This window comes from Miniopterus natalensis, chromosome 1 (assembly GCF_054644295.1).
Source record: "Miniopterus natalensis isolate mMinNat1 chromosome 1, mMinNat1.hap1, whole genome shotgun sequence".
Classification (NCBI taxonomy): domain Eukaryota; kingdom Metazoa; phylum Chordata; class Mammalia; order Chiroptera; family Miniopteridae; genus Miniopterus; species Miniopterus natalensis.
The window spans coordinates 115,362,877-115,388,919 of record NC_142081.1 but is presented as its reverse complement, the minus strand read 5'-3'; the positions used below and the strand labels follow the sequence as shown (position 1 = coordinate 115,388,919).

General features: G+C 38.4%; 2 protein-coding genes across 3 annotated transcripts in view; one reads left to right on the top strand and one right to left on the bottom strand.

Annotated features, from left to right (window-relative positions):
• Positions 1-1,696: 1,696 nt before the first annotated feature.
• On the bottom strand, positions 1,697-24,395 carry CDNF (cerebral dopamine neurotrophic factor). The gene is made up of 4 exons (XM_016210065.2): positions 24,281-24,395; positions 5,991-6,118; positions 4,802-4,943; positions 1,697-1,875 (listed from the first exon to the last, which is right to left on the bottom strand). The coding sequence occupies exons 1-4, from the start codon at positions 24,393-24,395 to the stop codon at positions 1,697-1,699; spliced, it is 564 nt and encodes a 187-aa protein (XP_016065551.2).
• A 388-nt stretch (positions 24,396-24,783) lies between these two features.
• The window catches only part of HSPA14 (heat shock protein family A (Hsp70) member 14), a 41,343-nt gene continuing 40,083 nt past the window's right edge, over positions 24,784-26,043 (top strand). Inside the window, exons 1-2 of one of the 2 annotated variants that reach the window (XM_016210049.2) lie at positions 24,784-24,947; positions 25,949-26,029. In XM_016210049.2, the coding sequence (XP_016065535.1) occupies positions 24,891-24,947; positions 25,949-26,029 (138 nt within the window). In that variant the 5' untranslated portion in view covers positions 24,784-24,890. The remainder of the gene's footprint in view (positions 24,948-25,948; positions 26,030-26,043) is intronic. The other variant, XM_016210048.2, reaches the window with a different exon arrangement.

The window sequence follows — 26,043 nt, the reverse complement described above, 5'->3', positions numbered from 1 at the left end:
TGAGTAGCACTGACTTAGAGTAAGTGCCCTTTGAAAAACCAGACTAAATAGCATGGATTTGAATGACCTGCTGGGCAATGTTCTTATTGCTTAGATTTATATCCTGAGAAAAAAAGACACTTAGAAATATGACCTGATTTTGAGATCAGACATCAAAAATACTTTCTCAAACATGCTTTCTTAATAGGTTCAAAATGCACTAGAGAAAAACAAACATACGTTTCTAAAAAGTAAAAAAAACCACACACACAAAAACTAAATTTGGGCATTTTAAAAATATAATTCATAATTAAGTAGGGTGCTTAAACAATAATGATAAAGCTGTCAGAATCCAAAAACAATAACCCTTTTGAACATTTATTACACCAAACCTTTTTTATTGTCACATTTTAAGTTACTAACCACTAATTCTCTGACAAGTTTGGTTATATCCTAGCTATTCAAATGAAATTTTGTTTACCTGTGCAGCACTGTCAAGTGAAAATAATACTTCCAATGTATAATTTCAGCCAGGAAAGTTTCTCCTCCACTTACCAAAAAGACTCCCAGTTAGTAATTGCAATTCTTTAAATGCACAAGAAGTTTTGAATCCATTAATTTTAGTTAATTTCCGAATAGTTTTTCTACATCAATGTTTTCAATATAACTTACATACAGTAAAATGCTCTGATCTTCATTTTACTACCAGATGAGTTTGACAATGATATTCACCCATGTAACCACCAGCAAGATATAGGAGGCTCCCATCACTCTAGAAAGTTCCCTCCAGCTGCTCTGCAATCATTCCCCACCTCCACCTGGCACACAGAGGCAGTGGCTTCTACAGTGGGATATTGTTCTTATGTGGTTAGAAAATGGAGCCAAAAATGATTTTACAACTTAAAGCTGATAAAATAGCACTAAGAACCATAAAGCTTTGTGCCGCCTGCCTGTGCCCTTAATACGTTTTAATCCTCTATCAAAAGCTTATCTACTGTGTGATAGGAAGGTGATCAAAAGACCTTGAGCTTTGTTCATCTAACAGTGTAAGTACTGATACAATTTGCTGAAACATTGGCTATACTTGAGTGGATTCTTGATCTATTTTCTTTAGGTAGGTTTAAATAGATTTTAAATAGGTTTTCTTCTTATGGGAGACACTAATTTCAAGTGCCTCCTGCCCTCCCATTTCTGATACCAAAGAGAGCTAGAAAGTAGAAAAATTTGCAGTTGAAAATATAGCTTACTTTTTAAAAAAACTTTTGACTGTGCCAGGTCATTATTTGGGGTTGAAGTGGGGAGTTAATAAGCTAAACGTTGTCTCTTTTGTCCTAATTTAATCTATTTAATTAAATATCAGTGCACAGAGAGGAGCCTGTGAGCACTCTCCTCCTTCTTTGAATCAACTTATTCCATCAATTTTTCAGTAGTTCACTTTTCCCAATTTTAGGGGGTAGCCAATGATCATTTACACAGTCCTTACAAGAAAATTATGAGACAGGCACTTTTAGGTTTTGGTACAGTGAAAATGTAAAATACCACTAATATTAACAGTTTTACTTACAAACCCAAGCTACCAGTCCTGAGGTATAATATCAAAACAAAATGTATGAGACCATGCACAGTGCAATTCCCAGTTACTCTTAACCAGCACATCCATATCCTAGAGAGTCATTTTGTCTCTAATTACAATCAATGGTGAACCAGCGTCCGAAGGTCAGAGTTCTGTTCTGGGGTGCATTGCTGCATACTTGGGTGCCAGTTCTTTGATCAGATTCACATAGTCAGCTTTTTCTGCGCAGGCCCTGCACTCTTCTCCCCAGCTGTATAGTATCTGTTTCAGCTCTGTCACTCTCATCTTCCACAAGTCCACTGATGCTAAGTCTAATTTCTTTTCTAAATGACAAAAAGGAAAAGCACAATTTTTGAAAAACAACAACTCTGAAACATTTAGAAAGGCAAGTAGTGTTACTTACCTTGGTGCTGACTACCCTACGATCCAAAGTAGAAGACAGAAGTGGAGGACAGTTCCAATTTCTATGGAAACCAAGACATACCTAAGGAAAGTGTGTGTGTGTGTGTGTGTGTGTGTGTGTGTGTGTGTGTGTGTGTGTGAATAAGTTGTGTTCTATCAGAATTTCTCTCCATGGACTTACACTTGCTTCAAAAAAGGGGCTTCTTCGCCCTGGCCAGTTTGGCTCAGTGGTTATAGCACCAGGCAGAAGACTGAAGGGTTCAGCTAAGGGCATGTACCTCGGTTGCAAGCTCGATCCCCGGCCCCACTCGGGGTGGGGGCAGGAGGCAGCCAGTCGATGTATCTGTCTCACATTGATGTTTCTATCTCTCTCTCTCCCTTCCATTCTCTCTGAAAAGCAATGGAAAAAATTTCCTCAGGTGAGGACTTAAAAAAGGGGGGGCTTCAAAACTGTAGCCCCCATGCCTTCTCAAGATCAGCATTCCTAAAATGAACAGCTACCACATTCTAATTGCTGCTCCTAAGGTAAAAAGAAGGTAATCGATAAAAAGGGATGCCTTGAGATAACCTGTGTGTGGCCAACTAAAATCTATAGATCATAATTAACTAGAAAGTTATGGCTCACTTTTTATACAAAGACATGTCTTCAGTAAAACAAATAAGCATACATATTACAAAGCACTATGGAGTCTTTAAATACAAGTTTAAAGAAATCCAAACACGTGAATATAATTGGGAGCATTTTTATTGATCTTTGTTTGTTTTGGATCTCTGCTCAACCTCACCTGATCCCCCTCCCCTGTGGGGATTACTGATTGATTTATCACAGCATTCACTTACAGTCCTTTAGGGTATACCCACTTCTCTAATGCTAGTGCTTCAGTGCCAGCCAATCTGGCTTCTAATATTCTTGCCAATAATACTTGTCACTAGTATCTAACTCCTTTAGCAAGACTATTGTTTCCCTGTTTACAGATTATCTACAGAGAATGTTAAGAATGCAACTACTTCTCTATTGTCAAGCCCCAAAAGAGAAAAATAAATTAAGCTCATCTATAATATACTTATGATTATAATTTCCCTATTAGAAAGGAGTAATTTTCCTTAAATTTATGCAATGTTTTAAGTCAATTAGATCTCAATAAATCTGGAAAAATTAATAAAAGTTGGATTTTAAAGCCTTGTTTATTTGGAAGGTCAGCTACAGATGAAAGGGTCAGCTACCCTTACATTTTTTTAAGATACAAAACAAGCAAAAATATTATTTCAGGTCAAAAACCAGTGACACCTTCCTAATTGAAAACATAATCCAACTCTACACTTACCTTGATTGTTAATTTTACGGATTACTTGACAGAATACCTTTAAAAGTAGAAGCATTTATAGCCCAAATTATTAATATCACACAGCTCAAAGGCCCCTGTACAATCTCAATTTTCTTGCCGACAATAAGCTGGGAACAAGAAAATAGCACTAGCAGTCTATTCAAGAGAAATAGTTGAAGGAGAAATATATGTTCTTGCAAGTGTCAGTAGTTTCTTTGAGATTTTCTAAAGAACTTGGAATCTGCTATTAATTTTAAAAAGGGAATACCTCTATGACAGCCCAAAGCTACAAGTTTGGTACCATAATTAAAACTAGTTGATGGCTCCCCAAGGGCCTCTAGTGGCCAGCATTGCCCAAATACTAGTAAGAATTCATTTCTTAATAATATCTGATTAATTTTTCTATTATTCAAGGAACCCAGTAAGATCTCTTGCACATAATAGAAGATATTCAAGATAACTTTGTTGAATTAAAGAATCAGCACAGGTTTGTCCCTTTCAAAAAAATTGTTTAAATAGACTCAGTGATTCCTGCCTCTACTTCATTACTTGGAAGCCAATAAAAAGGGATGCCTGTCCCATAATCACTACCCAGGAAGTTAGGGCCTGCCCTTGGCAAATTGTTTTGGGTATCTTCCAACCTTAAACCTATTTAAAGCCAGTGATGTAGCTATGGTGCATAGGCATATTACACAGCTATGTTAGAAAATAAAACTAACATAATTCAGAGCTGGGTTCTAATTAGTGTAGTTTACAATATTACACTGGGTATATAACATAAAACAATGACTTGAGCAAAAGAAAATGAGTCTCTATTGGTAGAATTTCAAGTATTAAGGATAGGCTAATGGAGGAATCTCCCCAGCCTTTATCATACTTATTCAATCTACCCCAAAAGTCTGGCCCAGATAGAAATCCTCAGTATTATAAGAACAGATTTATCTACATGAAATATATAAGGCCAAGGATAATGATTTAAATAGGACATCTTTCTTTCCTTGATGTTTATTTTAGGCACCCTCAATAAGGCTATTTCATCAGGCAAAACCTGATTTGATGTGAATAACCTATTTCCTAAAATTTAAAGCTGAAAGAATAATAGACAAATCTAGGAAAATATACAGATGCATTTAAAACTTCAAAGTCCTTACATCACCTTTCAATCTTTGAATAGATGCAACTTTACTTAATAGGTTGCCAAGAGCTAAATCACTGTGAGTAGTTGTTCCCTTGATATTTTGAATATTTTCTGGACATACACAGTTGACACTGCCTTGGTGCTTTAAGATTTTAAACTTTCCTGTTTGGGTTGACAGTTTTACCTAAAGCTGATTGTGCCAGTGTTCATTTCTTTTACCCCCAAAAAAGCTCTGGTGGCATTAAACACCATTCAGCATCCCAACAACCTAAAGAAGAATGGAGAATTTCTTTCCTCTAACACTGACTTTTTAGAAACATAGCCTGTTTCAATTATTGGCAATACTTCAGATATTCTAGGAAAAAAGACTTGACTCCATTATACCATATTTCAGCTCACAGATTTGACTGTCCATCTTCCTGAGCTTCTCGCAAATCTTCATTGCAGGCATGTGCACACTCATCGGGCGAGTGACCTCACTTAGGATCTTTGTGGCTGCATCTGTTGTTGCTCCTAGATAATAGCACTGAAAGAGAATGAAGATAATTTAGTGGCCCAGACACTGAGAAATGCAAATGATATGGTTTTGAGAAGTAAGAAAGAGGTTAACCTATTTTTCATGGCCCAGTTATTAAATTTCAAGCCCTGCTAAGACACCAGAAAACAAATTACTGCATTCCTGTGATCATCCTAATTAGAAGTGCCCAACAGTTCACATGATGCTCCAAGGCTTGCTGAGTGTTTTCCTTGTGCCAGGTGCTGTTCTCAGGACTTTACAGGTATTGACTTATTTAATTCTCACAACAATCCTGTGAAGTAAATACTATTATTATCCCCACTTTATACCCAAGCCAACTGAAGGTCACTCAGCTAGCAGGTAGGGAAGATACATTTTTAAAAGTCTAGCATTTTGGCTCTTTAGTCCATGCCCTTTTTCATGTTATGCTGCCTTTCAAGCTACCTGACTTAAGCATTTCACATTTAAAGATGTAAAACTTAATGATACAAATAAATGTTGAGAGTTTTACAGTGTGCCAGAGGTAAGCTGTCAACAATACAACTGGAAATTTAAACATGACAATTTTAGGCAAAAGGAATTGGTATAAGATTGTTTTTAGTGATGTAAACCAGTATATTGAAAAAGTCATTCGTGTATACCCAGGAAACACTATATAAACAACATTACAAGAAAATGTAAATGCTTCATTGGTTATGTATAAATAATGATATAAAATATTTTTAAAGGTCTAATTCCTTGGTAAGAAATAGAAAGTCTACCCATCCTTAACTCAGGACAGTAAATTCACAATTAAACATCCAGTTGTATAATTTTATTAAGAAAATATGGGCTTGGTTGCGGTTTATTCCAAAAGCAAAATGAAACCAGATGTATTCTAGATGAACATTCATATGACTGCATTTCACTGAATGATCAATTTCTGCTTGCTCTCTACAGTGAACATGCCTGAGGCCAGCATCTAAGCAGGGGAACATTAAGTCCAATATAAGAAATGAAAGTATTAGCAGTTCCCCTCAAGCACAAGGGAAAATGAAAGGTGAAAATTTACTATACCAGGCGGTTTTCTTTTCCTTTGACGCCCAAGCAAAAGCTGATCAATTCTTTTTCTATGGTGTCCAGGGAAAAGTGAATTCCTCTAGCTATCAAAGAATTGTAGAATCGGTTCAAGAACTCTTCACATACTAGAAGGAACAAAGAAATTATGTATTTATGTACAAGATAACACTACCACACCTATGTATATGTCCTACTCACCAAATAAAAATGAAAGTATGATTCAATGCATTGTGACAATGAATTAAAAATATGAGGAAGAATGATTTGGGGCCTGTAGCTACTAGCTTAGGATTGGACTTTGAATAATGAGTTTATAGAATCAATCAATCCATCTTCAGAACCAAGTTTCACTTGAAATTATAATATTCCTACAAAATTTTTCTAACCCTAAAAGAAAATACAGCTTTCTATAAGATATGATGCTTAGAACATCATAGGGTTTTTTTTTTTGGGGGGGGGGGTTACATTCAATATTACTCTGTATTAGTTTTAGGTGTACAGCATAGTGGTTAAACAATTGTATACTTTACAAAATGGTTTCCCTGATATTTAAAGTACCCATCTGGAACCATACATAGTTATTACAATATTATTGACTACATTTTCTGTGCTGTATTTTACATCCCTATGGCTATTTTTTGACTACCAATTTGCATTTCTTAATCTCTTCACCTTTTTTACCCAGGTCCCCAACCCCTCTCTTCTCTGGAAACCACCAGTCTGTTCTCTGTATCTATGAGCCTGTTTCTATTTTGTACGTTTATTTATTTTCTCTTTAGATTCCACATGTAAGTGAAATCATATAGTATTTGTCTTTTTTTGTCTGACTTATTTCACTTAGTATAATACCCTCTAGGTCCGTCCATGCTGTTGCAAATAGGAAGATATCCATTTTTATGGCCAAGTATTATTCCATTTTATATATGTACCACCACTTTTTTATCCACTCATCTATTGATGGGCACTTGGGTTGCTTCCATATCTTGGCTATTGTAGATAATGCTTCAATGAATATGGGGGTGCATACATTCTTTCAAATTAGTGTTTCAGGTTTCTTTGGTATATACTCAGAAATAGAATCGCTGGGTCATAAGGCAGCTTCATTTTTTAATTTTTTGAGGAAACTCCATACTGTTTTCCATAGTGGCTGTACCAATTTGCATTCCCACCAATAGTTCCTGAGGATTCTTTTTTCTCCATATCCTCGCCAACGCTTGTTGTTTGTTGATTTATTGATAGGCTTTCTGACAAGTGTGAGGTGATATCTCATTGTGGGACATTTAGCATTTCTCTGATTAGTAATGTTGAGTATCTTTTGATATTGGCCATCTGTATGTCCTTTTTAGAGAAGTGTCTACTCAGGTCCTCTCCCCATTTTTTAATTGGATTGTGTTTTTTTCTGGTGTTGAGTTGTATGAGTTCCTTATGAATTTAACCCCTTATCAGATGTATCATTGGTGAATTTGTTCTCCTATTCAGTGGGTTGTCTTTTCCTTTTGTTGATAGTTTCCTTTGCTTTGCAAAACCTTTTAGACTGATGTAGACCCATATGTTTATTTTTTCTTTTGTTTCCCTTGCCTGAGGATCAGAAAAATATTGCTAAGAGAGATGTCAAAGATTTTACTGCCTATGTTTACTTCTAGGACTTTTATGGTATTGTGGTTTACATTGAAATTTGTAATCCATTTTGACTTTATTCTTGTGTATGGTATAAGAAGGTGGTCTAGTTTCATTTATTTGCACACATCTGTCCAACTTTCCCAACACCATTTATTGAAGAAATGGTCTTTACCCCACTGTATGCTCTTGCCTCCTTTGTCAAATATTAGTTGATCATATAGATGTGGGTTTATTTCTGGGCTCTCTATTCTGTTCCATTGATCTATGTTTCTGTTTTAATGACAGTATCATGCTGTTTTGACTAATATGGCCTTGTGGTATAGTTTGATATTAGGTAGTGTGATTCCTCCAACTTTTTTTTTTTCTTTCTCAAGATTGCTCTGGCTATTTGGGGTCTTTTGTGGTTCCATATAAATTTTTGAATTATTTGTCCTAGTTCTGTAAAATATGTCATTGGTATTTTGATAGGAATTGTGTTGAACCTATAGATTGATTTGAGTAGTATGGACATTTTAACAATGTTAATTCTTCCTGTCCATGAGCACAGTATCTGCTTTCATTTGTTTGCATCTTCTTCAATTTTTTTTCTTCAGTGTCTTATAATTCTCTGAGTGCAGGTCTTTTACCTCCTTGGTTAAATTTATTTCTAGGTATTTTGTTTTGATGCAATTGTAAATGGCATCCTTTCCTTTCCTTTCTGATAATTCATTATTGATGTATAAAATGCAACTGATTTCTGAATATTTATTTTGTATCCTGGTACTTTACTGAATTCATTTATCAGTTTTAGTGGGTTTTTGGTGGAATTTTTAGGGTTCTTTCTATAAAGTATTGTGTCATCTGCAAATAATAACAGTTTTACTTCTTCCTTTCCAATTTGAATGCCTTTTATTTCTTATTCTTGTCTGATTGCTGTGGCTAGGACTTCCATGTTGAATAAGAGTGGTGAAAGTGGACATTCCTGCCTTGTTCCTGGTCATAAGGGAAATGCTTTTAGTTTTTATCCATTGCATATGATGTTAGCTGTGGGTTTGTCATATACGACCTTTATTATGTTGAGGTATGTTCCCTCTATTCCCACTTTGCTGAGATTTTTTTTTTTTTTTAATCATAAATGGGTGCTGGATTTTGTCAAAAGCTTTTTCTGCATCTATTGATATCATCATAAGATTTTTATCCTTCATTTTGTTTATGTGGTGTATCACATTAATTTATTTGTGGATATTATACCAACCTTGCATCCCCACTTGATCATGAATAAATCCCACTTAATCATGGTGTATGACCTTTTTAATGTATTGCTAGATTCGGTTTGCTAATATTTTATTGAGAATTTTTCCATTTTTGTTCATCAGGGATAACGGCCTATAATTTTCTTTCTTTGTAGTGTCTTTATCTGGTTTTGGAATTAAGATAACGCTGGCTTCATAAAATGAGCTTGGGATTTTTCCCTCCTCTTGAATTGTTTGGAATAGTTTAAGAAGGTTATTTCATCTTTGAACGTTTGGTAAAATTCACCTGTGAAGCCATCTGGTCCAGGATTTGAGTTTGTTGGGAGTTTTTGATTACTGCTTCAATTTCATTAGTTGTAATTGGTCTGTTCACACTTTCTATTTCTTCTTGAGTTAGTTTTGAAAGGTTGTATGTTTCTAGAAATTTGTCCATTTCTTCCAGATTTTCCAATTTGTTAGCATATAGTTGTTCATAATATTTTCTTACAATCCTTTGTATTTCTGTGGTGTCAGTTGTTTTTTCCCCATTTCATTTCTGATTTTATTTATTTGGGTCCTCTCTCTTTTTTTCTTGATGAGTCTGATTAAAGGTTTGTACTCTTGTTTATCTTTTCAAAGAACCAGCTCTTGGTTTCATTCATCTTTTGTAATTTTTTTTACTCTATTTTGTTTATTTCTGTTCTAATCTTTATTATTCCCTTCCTTCTACTCACTTTGGGCACTGTTTGTTGTTCTTTTTTTAGTTCCTTTAAGTGTAAGGTTAGATTGTTTATATGAGATTTTTCTTGTTTATTGAGATAGGCCTGTAATGCTATGAATTTTCTTCTGAGGACTGCTTTCAGTGTGTCACATAGATTTTGAGTTGTTGGGTTCTCATTTTCACTTGTTTCAAGGTATCTTTTTATTTCTTCCTTGATCTCATTGTTAACCCATTCATAGTTTAGTAACTTGATATTTAGCCTCAATGTCTTTATGTGTTTTTCAATTTTATTCTTGTGATTGATTTCTAGTTTCATACCATTATGGTCAGATAAAATGCTAGATATTATTTCAATCTTTTTGAACTTGTAGAAACTTGTTTTGTGTCCTAACATGTGGTCTAGCCTAGAAAATGTTCCATGTGTACTTGAAAAGATGAAAAGAATGTATATTCTGCTGCTTTGGGGTGAAATACTATGAAGATATCAATTAAATCCATATGATCAAGTGTGTCATTTAAGGCTGCTGTTTCCTTCTTAATTTTCTGTCTAGAAGATCTAGCCACTGATGTCAATGGGGTAGCAGTCCCCTGCTATGACTATTAGTCCAAGGGACATCTTTTTAAAGCACAGAGGTAACCCTGAATGTGTATTTTGAATGAAGCCCCTTGGTAGTCTGCATATGTCTATATGTTCCATCATCACAAGCCCGAGGTGAAACCCCAATTTGAACAATTGTATTTGACCACAATGAAAAGAGCCAGTGAATAGATGGAGCTCAGAAGAGGCACAGGCAACAACACCCATAGCTAACATGTGCTGGGTATTTACAGGTGCTGGCACTGTTGTAAGCACCTTATGTATACTAACTCATTTAAGTCCCAAAACAAAGCTATGATGTAGATACATCACTATCCTCATTTTACGATGAAGAAACTGAGTCAAAGAGAGTTCAATTAACTTGCCCAATAAGAGGTAGAGAGGGTTTTAGATCCCAAGTGGTGTGACTCTGGGCCTACACTTATCCATTGGGTTACTCTACAGTAGGAGGAGGATGCTTTCCCAGGTGGCTTTCTCAAATGGGGCAAGCAAGCCAAGAAGGAAACAGGGGCAGAAGCTTGTGCTGGATATCAATAGCTCTAATATTAGAAAGAGACTTCCAGGGAAACATAGTAAGGAAAATTGGATAGGGCATAGACCCTTGGTTCTCTCTATCCTTCCTCTTAATTCACGGTATTAATTAAAACCAGGTAATATGCTCTGTCTCCCAGTCCCCAATAATCAGGTGTCTTCTCTGTCTGCCAAACTGGGCAAGATCTATAAATCATTCTAATGCACAAACTAGACACCCAAAGTCATTTAAGCTATGTTCATTTGATACACTCATTTACTCAGTGAATAAAGGTTTATTGAGCACTTTTTATATATGAAGCACTACAGGAGAATTCCTAAATGATTCACTTCAGAAAGGAGACAAAAACCCAGACCTCCAATTAAACATATTTTGGATCTTCTCAATCTGTTATCATATCTCTTAACCTTTCTTTTTTATTTTCCATTCTTTTGTTGCTCTGTGCTGCATTATATAGAATTCTTCTGACATACTAGTTCTTCAGTACTCAGATTGTGGTTTTTGGTTCAACACCATTAGCATCACCTGGGAGTTTGTTAGAAATGAAGACTCTCTGGCCTCATCTTAGATCAACTTTAATGTGCATATTAATTATCTAGAGATTTGTTAAAGTTCATATTCTAATTTATAGGTCAGGAATGGGACCCAAGATTCTGCATTTCCAACCAGCTACCAAGAGATGCCAATGCTGCTATGAGAAACGTGCTTTGAGGAGTCAAGTTCTAGTTCACCCACCCCATCATCAGCTGTCTGTATTCTACTATTAAATCCATTCATTGAATTTTAAATTTTTTTATTTGTAGAAGTTTTTAGTTTTTTTTTTTAATATATCTTTATTGATTTCAGAGAGAGGAAAGGAGAGGGAGAGATACAGAAACATCAATGATGAGAGAGTTATTGATCGAGCCCACAACCCGGGCATGTGCCCTGACTGGGAATCGAACCCCGATCTCCTGGATCCTAGGTCGATGCTCAACCGCTGAGCTACGCCCAGCCGGGCTCTTTAGTTTTTTTTCAAATATGCCAAGTCAATTCCTATAGTTTCCTATTTCCTGCAGAAATTTCCAAGTTGTCTTTTATATATATATATATATATATATATATATATATATATATATATATATATATATATATATATATATATAATATATACACACATACACATTAAACATAATTGTTTTATCATCTGTGTCTGATAATTCTGATCTCTAAAATCTTCCTGTTTCTATTTTTGTTCTTCTGGTAGATTCTTGCTCATGATGCTTTGTTTCTTTGTGTTCTTGGTTATTTTGTACTGTGTCATGCTCATAGACCTTGAAACATATTTGTGGAGATTATGTGAGACCTAAGATAAAGGTGCCTTATTTCCATAAAGGACTTGTGTTTGTATTTATTAGGCCTAGGTGGGACTGCATTAAACTAAGTAGATACTTTGAAGTTTTTTTGGAGAATTGGTGTAAATTTTGACTGCAAATCCAAGTGAGGGCCATCTTGTGGTTATACTCTCTCAGAGGTGTATTTCTTTTTCTTTTCTTCTACCCTGCTCAGTATCAAGGAAAATTTCCTTATACTCTTCTGTGAATAAGGATGGGTTAGATATACTGCTTATTCAACCTTACTCTGAGGGAGAAACACTTTGGAGAACCTAGGTTAATAGGAAAGAGTCTTCTAATAGACAGACTTGCCACTTAATCAAACAAGTCTTCTGCACCCCTCACACCAAAGGTCACCTTTACACTGACTGGCCAATATCCTCAGGACAAATGACTGTAAGCTCAGTTTATTTCTCAGAATTCCTGCTTTCCTTTCCATTTTGCCCTAGTCAGTCTTTCTATCTTGTCAGCTCTTGGTTCTTTTATGATATTTTTATATTTTTACCTGCATTTGTAGTACTGCTTGGCCAGAGAATTGCTATAATCTGACCCATATTCTAAATTCTAACCAGCAAGATTCTTTTTTTTAATCCTCACTCAAGGATATGTTTATTAATTTTAGAGAGATGGAGAGGGAGAGAGAGAGAGAAACATTGATGTGAGAGAGAAACATTAGTTGGTTGCCTCTTGTATGCACCCTGACTAGGAATCAAACTCAAAACCTAGGTATGTGCCCTGACCAGGAATCAAACCTGAAAACATTTGGTGTATGGGATGATGCTCCAACTAATTGAGCAACCTGGCCAGTGCAAACCAGCATGATTCTTTTAAGATTAAAGCCAGCCCTGACTGGTTTTTCTCAGTGGTTAGAGCTTTGGCCCATGGACCCAAAGGTCAGGGGTTCCATTCTAGGTCAAGGGCACGTACCTTGGTTGCAGGCTTAATCCCCAGGCCCAGTCAGGGCGTGTGCAAGAGGCAACCAATTGATGTGTCTTTCTCACATCAGTGTTTCTCTCTCTCTCTCTTCCTCCCCACTTCCCATCCTCCCTCCCTTTCACTCTCTCTAAAAATCAATGGAAAAATATCCTCGGGTGTGAATTAAAAAAATAATAAAATAAAAGCCAAATTATGCTACTTCATCTGCTCAAAACCTTCCTATAGTTTTCCATTTTACTCAGAATATAATCCTAAGTCTTTATTACGTCTTTCAAGGCCCTAGGTGACCTGGCTCTCCATTGTCTCTCAGACTTCAAATTCTGTCATTTCTCCCACTTCAGTTACCCTGCTCTGTCCCCAGTTCAGCACCTAGATAGATGTTAAATATGTATTTTTTAGCTGAATAAGTAAACTCCTGCATATCCATAAGAAAAACACAGTCCAATAGAAAAAGTTAAGTTGAAAATGCCCATACCCCATGACCCAGCAATTCTTGTTCTGCATCCTGAAAAAATCATAACATAAGTGCTCAAGGAGATATGTATAAAAATATTCAGGGCAGCATTTTTTAAAATTATATAAAAGTGGGAACAGCTCAGCTGAAATGGCTCAGTGGTTGAGCATCAACCCATATCCATGGTTCAATTCCCGGTCAGAGCACATGCCCGGGTTGTGGGCTCCATCCACAGTAAGGGGTGTGCAGGAGGCAGCTGATCAGTGACTCTCTCTCCCTCTCCCTTACTCTCTCTGAAATTAATAACAGCATATTAAAAAAAAAAAAGACTACGTTTACCTTTAAAAAAAAAGTGGGAACAACCTAACTGTTCCTCAAAGGGAAAACAGACAAACCGTATTTCATTCATAAAGTGGAATTCAATGGAAGAGTTAAAAAGAATGAACTACATTTATAGTTATCAACGTGCATAAGTGCCCAAATGTAATGTTGAGAGAAAAAAGTTGCAAATGAATATAAACAATGCACAATTTACATACATCTAAGATCACAGAATTATAGGTCATTTGTGGATACATACATTTATAGTAAAAGATCTTTAAAAATGGTTGAGATGTGGCCCTTACTAGGTAGCTCAGTTGGTTAGAGCATCATTCCAATATGATAAGGTTGTGGGTTCAGTCCCCAGTCAGGGTAAATACAACAATCAACCAATGAATGTATAAATAAGTGGAACAACAAATCAATCTGTGTCTCTCTCTCTTTCTCCCCCTCTTCCTCTGTCTCTCTCTAAAATCAATCAATTAATTTTTTTTCCAATGGGTAAGAAGCACACGTTAACTCCAGAATAGACATTTCCCCTGAAAAGGATGGGAAGGGTAAGAAAAAAGTCTTGGAATTAATTGCAGCTAATTTTTTAAGAAGAGAGAGAATGGTAGCAAATACTGCAAAATATTAACATTTAATCTAGATGCCACATATAGAGATTATATAAATATTTTCCTGTATGTTTGAAATGTTTTCCAGTTTAGCTCAAAAAATCACTTTAACTTTGACTATCACAAAAAATCCTGAACACGCTCAATAAAATACTTGGCAAAATTAATGAAACTGAATACAATTTTTAAATGAAATCACAGTCCAATTAAGCAATTATTAGCAAGAATGCAAAAGGAGAAAATGATATTTGAAAAATATAGTAATGTCACTTGCAAAAAAGAGCTACTTTTTTAAAAAGATACTGATAACATGTTTAAAATCAGGCTTATAGAATTATTAAAGTATAAGCAGGCTAGGAACATTATTTTCAACAGTTCTACCCACACCTTCTAGAACTAAAGTTCGCCCCCATGATAAGCTCCAGCTTGATTTTGGAGGGGGAAAAAAGACACCAGATTAGTGGATGGTACCAGTAGTAGTGGAGAATTGATATCTGAGGGTATTATACATCTTGCATATTTTGTATACTACCTCATTGTTTTATTTTTAAGTTTGCCCTAAATAAATTAGTTCCCAACACCCCACTCAGAAGGCAGTGCTCCGGCTCTGATGTCAGCCTCTCTGGGTCCAAATCCTGGCTTTACTACCTAATACCTGTGGCATCTTGGGCCTTTCATTGCTGATTTATCTGTCAATCTAATCACCATTCCTTTGAAGGTCATCAGTCTTTTTTCTCTGGCTGTGTTTAAGATTTTGGTTTTTTTATTTTTTGTTTTCCAATTCCTTTATTATGTGATTAGATATTAATCAGATATTTTACTTATACACTTAGAGCATATTGGACTTCCCAATCTGTAGATTGATAACGTTCATCAGTTTGGAAAAATGAGCTATCCTCCCCTCCCTCTGGAATTCCAGTTAACCTATGCTGGAATTCTTTTTTATTCTCATTGTACCTTCATCTTCCTTTCATATTTTTATCTCTTAAGCTTTCAAAGATTCCTTCTTGATAATTACTTCAATCTTCTAACTCACTTAATTCTTTTCTTAGCTCTGTTTAATCTGTTAACTCTATTGATTTCTATTTGAAGAACTTTATTTGGCTTTTTCCCAAATATGGTTAGACTTTTATTAATAGCCTCCTGCCCTTTATATCTTCAATCTCTTATTTTTTTAAATATGATAAACATTTTATATTCTATCCCTAGTAATTCCAATACCTGAAGCCTTTTCATGTGCGCTTCTTCTGTCTTATCTCAACTGACTTTCACTTATGGTGCCTTTCTTCTCCATGGGTTTGTCACTTTTCTGAATGTAAGCTTTACTTCTTAGAACTTCAGCTGTGGGAATTCTTTGAGGACTAGGCAGAAGGTGGATTCCTGTAGGTAAGACTGGCATTTGTTAATGTTTGCTTGAAATCCTTTTAAACTAAATCCTCAATTTGAGATGTTTTGAACCACCCAGGTTATATGAACTTGGGCTTCAGCCTGTATGTGGGTTAACTTATGATTATTAATTATCTGGAGATATTTTTGTTTCCCGTTAGTCAACAAAGAGTTCAAGTAATACAATTCCTTTTAGTCTGTGAAGATGGTAAAAAAGTTGTATTTATTTCCCATTACCTTTTATAATGAAGGTCTAGCTCTTTGGAGTTCCTAAGTAATTGGGGGGGGGGTGCCTAGTATTACACTTCTAACTTGGGAGTCCTCGATTTGTGTTTATTCTCTTCATTGTACCAAAGCCATGAAAACCTAAATTCAGTGACTCTCAATGCAAAAGTCAGCTTCAGGTCTCCTTTAACTGGGGCCCACTTTTATTTTGTTTTTGGCCTCTGGGTATGCCTTACTAACTTAAATTTTTAATAATTTTTACATTTTTAATTTTATCCAGTATATTATTTTTAGCTGAAGAGTCAGTCATGTCACCTTTTAGAAATCATATTTATTTCTAATGCTAATAATAGGAACAGAACACTAAATATAATAGTCAGTCAGTCATGGCTTTTAAAAATATTTCTTGAGCAATTATTAAGGGCCAGACAATATTCTAGGTTCTTAAGATTCAGCAATGAAGGCGGAAAAAGACCTTACCCTCAAGGATTATATTCTAATGAAAAAATAAAAGTATCTTGTGTCTATGAAGAAAAATAAACATGGTAAGGGTGAGAGATGGTGACAAGGTAACAGTATTCTTCTAAATGGGGTAGTCAGGGAACGACTCTCAGATGAAAAGTGGTATTTGAGCAGAGACCTTAAGGAAATGACAGAACAACTTAAGTGGACTGCTTGGGAAGAACGCCCCACGCTGAGGGAAGAAAAGTGCAAAGACTCTGACATAGGCATGTCCTTGGTGGATTTAAGTTCAGAAAAGGGGCCAGTGTGGTGAAAGTAGAATGAGCAAGAGGAAAGACAACAGAAGACGAGGTCAAATAGGCAGCAGCTTACCAGGTCATCTAGGGCCTTGAAGCCATGGTAAGGACTGTGGGTCTTACTTTGAAAAGCATTACAGGTTTTGAGAAAAGGAGTGCATTCATCTGACAGTATTTTGATAGTGTACCTCTGCAGGCTATATGGAGAATAGCTGGCAGGGAGGCAAGAATGGAAGCAGGAAACTGGTTTAGAGGTTCTGAAAACAGCTGCATATCTTGGACCAGGATAGTAGCACTGGAGGCAATGAAAAGTGATTGGATTTTACAGGAAGAACCAAAAAAAATTGCTAATGGATAGGGAGTTGCATGTTGGGGACAGAGATAAAGATAGAGAGACAGGAGTCAAGGATGACTCCAAGAATTGTGACCTGAAAAGCTGGAAAAATAGAGTTGCCATTAGCTGAATTGGGAAGACTGCAGGAGAAACAAGTTTATAGCCACAAGCAGGAATTCAGTCTGGACATGTAAAGTTTGAGATACTTCTAAATAACTGTGATGATTAAAGATGGCAGCAGATTAAGTGGAAGCTACACTGACTCCCAGAACCAAAACTGGAATTACAACTAAAATATAGAAACACCATCCTGAATAATCAACTGAAAACTTACTGAAGAGAAGCCTTATAACCAAGGACATAAAGCGGGGACCACATAGACTGGTAGGAAGTGCAGAGGAGCGAGTGGGCTGACTGGGCTCCCACAGACAAAAGCTGAAGGTTTGGAGGGATATCTCAGCAGTGAGGAGTGCCACTGAGAACTCTGGGGTAAAAACCCCAGGCTGGGCTCCCTAGCCCAGAGCACCAGAACTGAGAAAGGTACCCACATAACATCTAGCAGTGAAAAGCAGCAAGGTTTCTGCCTGCCAGGGAAAGACAGTTGGAAATGTATGCACCCTCTTAAAGGGCCAAAACACAAAGTTTCGTGTGCACCCACTCACCTTGGGCTCTAGCATAGAGAGGGCAGAATAGACTAGAGCTATGTGAGGAGAATCCTGGTTGAGAACTCTGGAGATAGAGCTTGGTGGGCAACTGTCTGGATTCCTATGCTGAATCATTCCCCCATACTGCAGAGGACATCTTTCTCAGGCAGACATTTACTATGCAGGCAGCTTTTGCCTAGGGTGAAGCAATTGCAAACCCTGTTGGAAAACTTCTTGCCCCACCCTGTGGAGTTTCTACGTCCTGAGGCTCATTAAAGAGACTGAATAACAATCAGCCTCTGGGTGCTTTGAGTCGTTGCCTGATTTGCTTCTAGACCCGGGGCTTGGAAAAGCAGACCTTGGTGTGCCTCTTGGTCTTGTCTACCTTCAGTAGAGGGAGCCACAAGCTGTGCATTGCTAAAAACTTCAAATAGGGTTCTCAAGGCCAGACACAAACAGTATCTGACATTGGCCTGCATCAGAGACCATCCAAAAGCTGGAAGTCCTAGCAGATCTTACTAATACATAGAAACAAATCCAAACAGGCAGCCAAAATGGGGAGACCAAAAAAAAAAAGCCCCAAATAAAAGAACAAAAGAATTCTCCAGAAGAGCTAAATGAAATGGAGATAAGCAATCAATCAGATATAGAGTTTAGAATACTAATCATAAAGATGCTAAGCAGCATGAGAAAAGACATGGAAACTATGGAGAAAATTAAAAAGGACATAGTAGAAATGAAAAAATACATTGGAAGGAATAAACAGCAGATATGGGGAAGCTGAGGACTGGATCAGCAAGTTAGAAGACAGGGAGAAAAAAATCAATCAGAGATCTAAAAAGAAAAAAACAAAAAACAGGATGACAGTTTAAGGGAGCTGTGGGACAACATGAAATGTAACAATATTCACGTCAGAGGAATGCCAGATGTAAAAGAGGGTGAGCAAGGGACACAGAACTTGTTTGAAATCATGGGAGAAAACATCCCTAATCTGGTCAAGGAAAAAGTCACACAAGTTCAGGAGCCACAAAGAGTGCCAAGCAAGAAGAATCCAAAGAGGCCCACACCCAGACACATCATAATTAAAATAACAAAAATTCAAGATAAAGAGAGAATATTCAAAGGCAGCAAGAGAAAAGCAATCTGTTACCTACAAAGGAGCTCCCATAAGGCTGTAGGCTGATTTCTCATCAGAAACTCTACAGTCCAGAAAGGAATGGCATGAAGTATCCAAGGTAATGCAAAATGAGGATCTGAAACCAGACTACTCTATCCAGCAAGGCTATCATTCAAAATAGATGGTGAAATAAAGAGTTTCCCAAACAAACAAACAAACAAAAAAAGGCTAAAGGAGTTAATCACCACCAAACCAGCATTGCAAGAAATATTAAAGGGACTGCTATAAGTAGAAATAGAGAGACACATAGGCATAAAGTACTAAAATGGCAATAGATAAGTACCTGTCGATAATAACCTTAAAATGTAAATGGATTAAATGCTCCATCCAATCAATAAACATAGGGTAACTGAATGGATAAGAAAACAAGACCCAAATATATGCTGTCTACAAGAGACCCACCTCAGAATAAAAGACTCACAAGGGCTGAAAAAAGAAAACTTCTGGAGGACTTCAAGGGAGAGAGGGATAGCAATACAGTCCTAGTAGGGGACTTTACCACCCCACTGACTTCACTGTATAGATCTTCCAGACAAAAAATCAACAAGGAAACGGTGATTCTAAATGGCACACTAGATGAGATGGATTTAATTGACGTTTACAGACATTTCACTCCAAAGCTACAGAATATACATTCTTCTCAAGTGCATGTGGGACATTCTCAAAGACAGGTCACATGTGGGGTTTTTTTTATTTTATTTTTTCTTTTTATTATTATTATTTTTTAAAATATATCTTTATTGATTTCAGAGAGAGGAAAGGAGAGGGAGAGAGAGAGAGACAGAAACACCAATGATGAGAGAGTCACTGATCGAGCCCGCAACCCGGGCATGTGCCCTGACTGGGAATCGAACCCCGATCGCCTGGATCCCAGGTCGACGCTCAACCACTGAGCCATGCCCAGCCAGGCCATATCACATGTTAGGACACAAAACAAGTCTCTACAAGTTCAAGAAGATTAAAACCATGTCAAGCATCTTCTCGGGCATTTACACCATAGAATGTTACGCAGCTGTAAAAAAGAAGGATCTCATACCCTTTGAGACAGCATGGTGGGACCCGGAGAGTATTATGCTAAGGGAAACAAGCCATTCAGAGAAAGATAAGTATCATATGATCTTACTCATATGTGGAATCTAATGAACAAAATAGGTTCAGACACACAGAAGCATGGAACAGACTGACGAATCTGAGAAGGCAGAGGTGGGTGGGTAAGTGGGGAGAGATTAACCTAAGAATTTATCTGCATATATGCATAACCCATGGACACAGACAATACTATGATAAAGGCCTGGATGCTACCCCCCAGGATGTCACAGGGTGGAGGAGATCAATGGGGGAAAAAGGGGACATATGTAATACTTGCAACAATAAAGATAAACTAAAACATAAAAATAAAAATAAATAAAATAAATATCTGTGATGATTAATATTATGTGTCCACTTGCAAAGTATTTTTAAATGAGATAAACATTTAAATTAATGAACTTTATGTAAAGGAGATTGCCCTATATATGTGGATAAGCCTCATCCCATCAGTTAAAGTCCTGGGTACAAAACAAAAGCCTGCCTCCCCAAGCAAGAGGGAATTCTCCAGCAGACTGTCTTCAGACTCACCTATACCATCAGCACTCCTGGGTCTCCAGCCTGCCAGCCCCCACTGCAAAATTTGGATTTCTCAGACTCCATAATCAGGTGAGCTAATTCCTTATCGTAAATCAGTCTCTTTCTCTTTTCCCTTCCTCCTTCCCATCTCTCTCTCCCTCTCTCCCCTCCCCACCTATTGGTTCTGTCTCTTTGGAGAACACTGACTAATGCAAATCCAAACAGAAACAGTGAGAAGCAGCTGGACACATACATCCGGAGTTCAAGGGTGAGATCTACATATATATATTTGTAGCATATCAACAAACAGTATTTAAGAGATGAAACCAGAGAATAAGGAGACGTCAGAAGAAATGCGGTCCCAGGTTTCAGTCTTGTGTAAATCCATTGTTTAGAAATTGGCAATATGAGAAAGAACTAGAAAAAGACTGAAAGGAGCACCCAGTAAGGTAGGGTGACAATGAAGTGTGAGTGTATGCCCAGAAAACAAGTGAAGAAAGTGTTAAAGGAGGGGGTGACAAATCAGTTGTTAAATGATACCAACAGAATGTGAAAAATGAGACATTGCCAATATGTAGTTTGCTAAGTTTAATTAGTAAATATATCAATATGCAAAGGAGATACCTGCTGTACTGATCACTGCTGCAAGTCAGCAGAAACTATCATTAAAGCCTCTCAGTGACCTCTAATTCACAATGATCTTCCTACAAAAGAAACCCAGTGTTTCAATGTCTCCTAGCTCTTACACTATTCCCATAACATATCTTTACATTTCTAGACTTCAACTGGTGCTCTGCCAACCTATTACCTAGACGATGAGTTGGGAATTCTAACTTGTACTTTTAAAAATATACCTTTGACTCACTAACAGTTACATAAAATTTTATTGCAACATATATGCATGTATTTGTTCAACAAAATTAAGTGCCTATCTTATGCCTCTTGTGGTAGCCACTGGAGGTGATGTGGTGAGAGAAACAGTCTTGACTTTCAAGGAGTGCACAGGTGGAGACCAAAACAATTACTGAACACTATGAGAAGTGTACTAAATACTGTGGAGAAAACATAGAAAAGGCACAGACCTGGGGGAAGTGAGAGACCACTGAAAGATATTAAAGTAAGGGAGTAACATGATAACACTGCCAGGCGACCAGAGAGGAGGCAGAAAGGTGGCAGGAAGGACGCTGCTGTGGCAATTAGGAAGATAAAAACAGTGAACGTTTGTAACAAGGCAATGGAGCTCGGGAAGGAGAAAGGAGACAACCAGAAGATAGAATCAATGGACACAGTGACTGATGGGCATAGGGGATTAGGGAGAAAGAGAAGTCTAATCTAGTCTACCAGGCAGATACTGACACCATAAGAGTAACAGGCTTTGGGGACTAAGAAGAGGAGAAATGACGACTTTGATTTGTTACTCTGTTGAGTCTGAGGTATAAGATATCTAAGAGGGGAAGGTCAGCAGTCAATTGGATGCAAGACCTGGGACTCTAAAAAGGAGGTGGATTATATATAAACATTTGGGATTAATCAGACTATAGTTAGGTGGATTCTGATTGTACAGAAGAGTGTGTAGACTAAGAAAAGAGGTGGGCAGAGGACAGAACTTTGGCAAATTCTAATATTGAAGCCATGGCTAGAGAATCAGAAAGATACCATGAACAAGTAAGTGCAGAGACAGGAAGCAAAGGCAAGAAAAAAGCAGTATCAACACCATCAAGAGAAGGAAGTTTCTGAAAGAGAAAGAAGTCAGTGGTGTCCCATGCCATAGAGAAGTCAAGATAAGAATGGAAATTTACTTCTTGGGTTTACATGAAGAGAATAATCTCACCACAAATTACCTAACAAATCAGTAATTTAAGGTTCCTGGCATGTATTTATTGCTATAACCAGATAACCATACTCCTTTTATTTGTCGTGGGCCTTTTTTAAATTAAAAATAGTACCACAAGTAAATCTATAATTATTTCAAAATAAAAAGGTTTTGAAAATAGTCTCATAATACACTGCTTTTAAAGAGATCTGAAAATGTTTACACTTTTCCAGTAAGCCTCACACGACCTAAAGCAGGGCTCAGAAACTTAAATATTCACAAGGGCCAGGCAAGTAAAATGAATGGGTAAAGAAATCCTAGTAGGGAAGACAGAAACAAAACCTGGAGAACACGCGTCCTTTCTAAGAAGAGCAACCACAGCCAATTCCCACCCACTACACTGACATATGGGTTGTCTTAACAGATCATCTGAATTTTAAGGCAGAAATCCGAATTTTCAAATGTGAAGTCTTCCAATTTTAAAAGTAGCTGATTGATTTAAATGTTTTTCAAAATGCTTGTGAACTTAACATTTCAATAGGTCCCTGGTGGCTCATGGACTATCAGTTTCTTACCTTTGCCTTAAAGTATGCATAAGATAGCATTTTAATCTTATACCTTGAGGGAAATTAAGTGGCTAATGATAAAGACTCATATGCAGTAAGAGAGACAGATCTAGAATCTAGTTCTTATTCTAAAACTAGTATTTCCTTTGCTGTGACTCTATAACTTCTTTATGTAACAAAGGAAATATACATCCAGGTTAGTCAGACATGCAAGTTAATAATCACAATATGCTGTAGTAAATTCAGGAAAGATGGCATAAGCTTCACATTTAATTAAGCCAAATGCTCTGGCTCTTCTGAAATGTTTTTAGGTAGAAGCTCCAGAAAATAATTTACTGATGACTAATCAATTGTTTATGCCTCACAAATTCTGCTTTAAATGTATAGGACACAATTTTAAGCAATCTTTAAACAAAATTATAACTTAGCTAAATAAATATCTAAATAAAGTTTTTAAAAACTACATCATGTAGATATTTTTAATTTCTGGAGAAAAGTTTAATTATTGCAGGGCTGAATAGAAAACTGGACTTCAGTTCCGAGGTCATATTTATTTGTAATACAGACTACGCCTACCCATTCATGCAACATATATTGTGAATTTGCAATTTCCTGTTAAGTAATGATAGCTTGCAAGCTAACTGAAGAGTGAGACATACATTTAAATTATTTCAATGAATGAACATGGAAGTAGTGCTACTGTATGTAGTGCGCGAGGATGAAGCTACTGCAGCTAATTATCTTTCATCTTAACAGCCCTCTGAAGGAGGTATTATCACAGGGATTTTGCCAGAACCAGGTTAAATCGGCCAGAGCCAGAGGGCACGTGTTCTGACTTTGAGTCCACAGCTGAGATTCGGTGAACTGAAAAGGAGTCGTTCTTCTGTATTTCCCCTCTAAGTTAATGTACTCCTTTGTAAAGCAACTTTTCCCAGTAGTCATAACAAACGTTAGTTATGTCCTCATAGTCCTTAGTTAAGCCACCTCAACTCAATTACAGACGTGTCATGTTTTATTTTCCTTCGGGGAGTTGCAAACTAACTTGAACTTAAAAGACACCTCCTGTGCAAGGAGGCAAATTTAGCCGGTTAGGAGCAGCTGAATCAATTCGGCGCCTGGGTCGCCTCAATCTAGCCACGTTTGCACAAAATCGAATCCAGATTCACACCCGCCAGCCTTGACAACGCAGTTTGTCACAGCAAGACCCGGACGCGGCCTCAAGGTGTCTGGCCCGCCAGAACTTTTGCCTAGGCTCGGGCGCAGGCGGTAGGAAACTAAAGACAGGGCTCGCGTTTTCTGAGTGAAATATTTATAGTCAAGGCCTGAAGAAGCCAAAGACAACAGCTGAGCTGCAGCGCGGTGCCGCCGCCATGCAAGCAGGTCTCACACCGCTCACCTTCACAGTCGGCCCCCGGCCGCCCCCCGGCCTCCTGGCCCTGCGCCCGCACGGGGTTTGAGACCCAAAGCCCGGCGAAAAAGGCCACCATTACGGCTGGGCTCGCGCACCGCATGCTGAGCCAGCAGCTTCCAGCGCCTCAGCCACCTGCACCCACCACCAGCCGCGACGCTACCGCGGGAAGCTGTTACAGGACGCTGGAGAGCGGAGCTAACCCGCAGTTGCTGGGACAAATGACGTATCTCACTCAACCCACAGTTGCCATTGGCTCCAACCAAAGAAGCAAAGAACCAGGCGGAGCGAAGGAGCCCTTTCGTCCCCGCCTCTCCACTCTCCGCTTGTCCTCGACCTGCGCGTGCGCACTACTGCATAGCGCTGCAGCTTTCAGTGGGGCAGGGAGAAACGCGCTAAAGCTATTCGTCGGCTGCTCGTGCGAGAGGCGGGACCTTCACGCTGATTGGCGACAATGAGGGAGGCCGCGGCGTAGAACCGGACGCAGGGGGCGGGAGCGTACGTGAAGTCTCCGCGGTGCCTGATGGGGCTGTTGGGAGCCTGAGACCTGTAGCCTGTGGGCACCGCTCGTTACTGCTGCTGCCGCCTCCGCCGCCTCATGGCGGCCATCGGAGTCCACCTGGGCTGCACATCAGCTTGTGTGGCCATCTATAAGGTGAGGGAATGGGGGGCTGCGCTTCGGGCCCAATGTCAGCCACCCTGTTCTCTGAGTGCGTGCCCAGGTCCTTTGGTCACCTAAGACGTTATGAACGGCGAGTCACCGGCCTAGGAACGTCGCGCGGTTAGGCTTCACTGCAGGGAAGTTTCGAGGCGAAGGGCCGGCCTCTTCCCCTGCTGCCCCGGGAAGCCGGCTGCTTCGTGGCGGAAGGTCCTGACGACGCCGGCGTGCGGCGTCGGGGACTTTAGGGCCGCAGGAGGCCGGGAGAGGCTTGGGGACGTCATGGGCGTGGGAGGCCCTGGGATGGAGGCTGTTCTGGGGTTGTCAGGGCTGCAGGAAGCCCGGAGGGTCTCGGGGACGTAGTGGCCTCAGGAGGCCTGTAGGTTTCTGCCCTTTTCCCGGGAAAGGGTGGGGTGGCTAATATCTGGAACTGGAGCTGTTGATGCTGCACAGCGTCCGAAGCGAGTTGATGGTGCGTGGTCTATTGACTTGGCCTTTCTGGAAATGAAGAGAGCTTGACAAGGAGTTGTAGCCTTCCTCGTCAGTGGGGAGGCGGAAGGAACAATAATATTGAACTCTCCTGACATTAGTCTCGCGTTTAAATGTGAAACGATTTATAAGGAGAAGCCAAAGGGTTAGTGCCACTTCATTGTATGTAGAAAGGGGCAAAAAGATGTATTTGTATGGGAAGTAAGAGAAGTAGAAAGGGGAGTGAAATAAGACTTGTTATTATTGGCTATAGAAAGGTTATGCTGTTTGTTCCAATTCTTGACTAGTCAGAGAAGACTGAAAAAAAAAATGAGGCAGTTCTTTATGGAATGTTGGCCTTTCATAAAATCTGAGAAATTAGTAGCGGCAATTAAATCTACAGGTTTAAAATACTGATAGAGCAGTTTTTTCTTTCCGCATATCTGGCAAAGTAACACTGGCCCACATATGTCTAATGAGACTATATATTTCAACCGAAAGAACTAATATATTTGTGTATTTTTCTCCAGGATGGCCGAGCTGATGTGGTTGCAAATGATGCAGGTGACAGAGTTACTCCAGCTGTTGTTGCTTACTCAGAAAATGAAGAGGTACTCCTACCCCT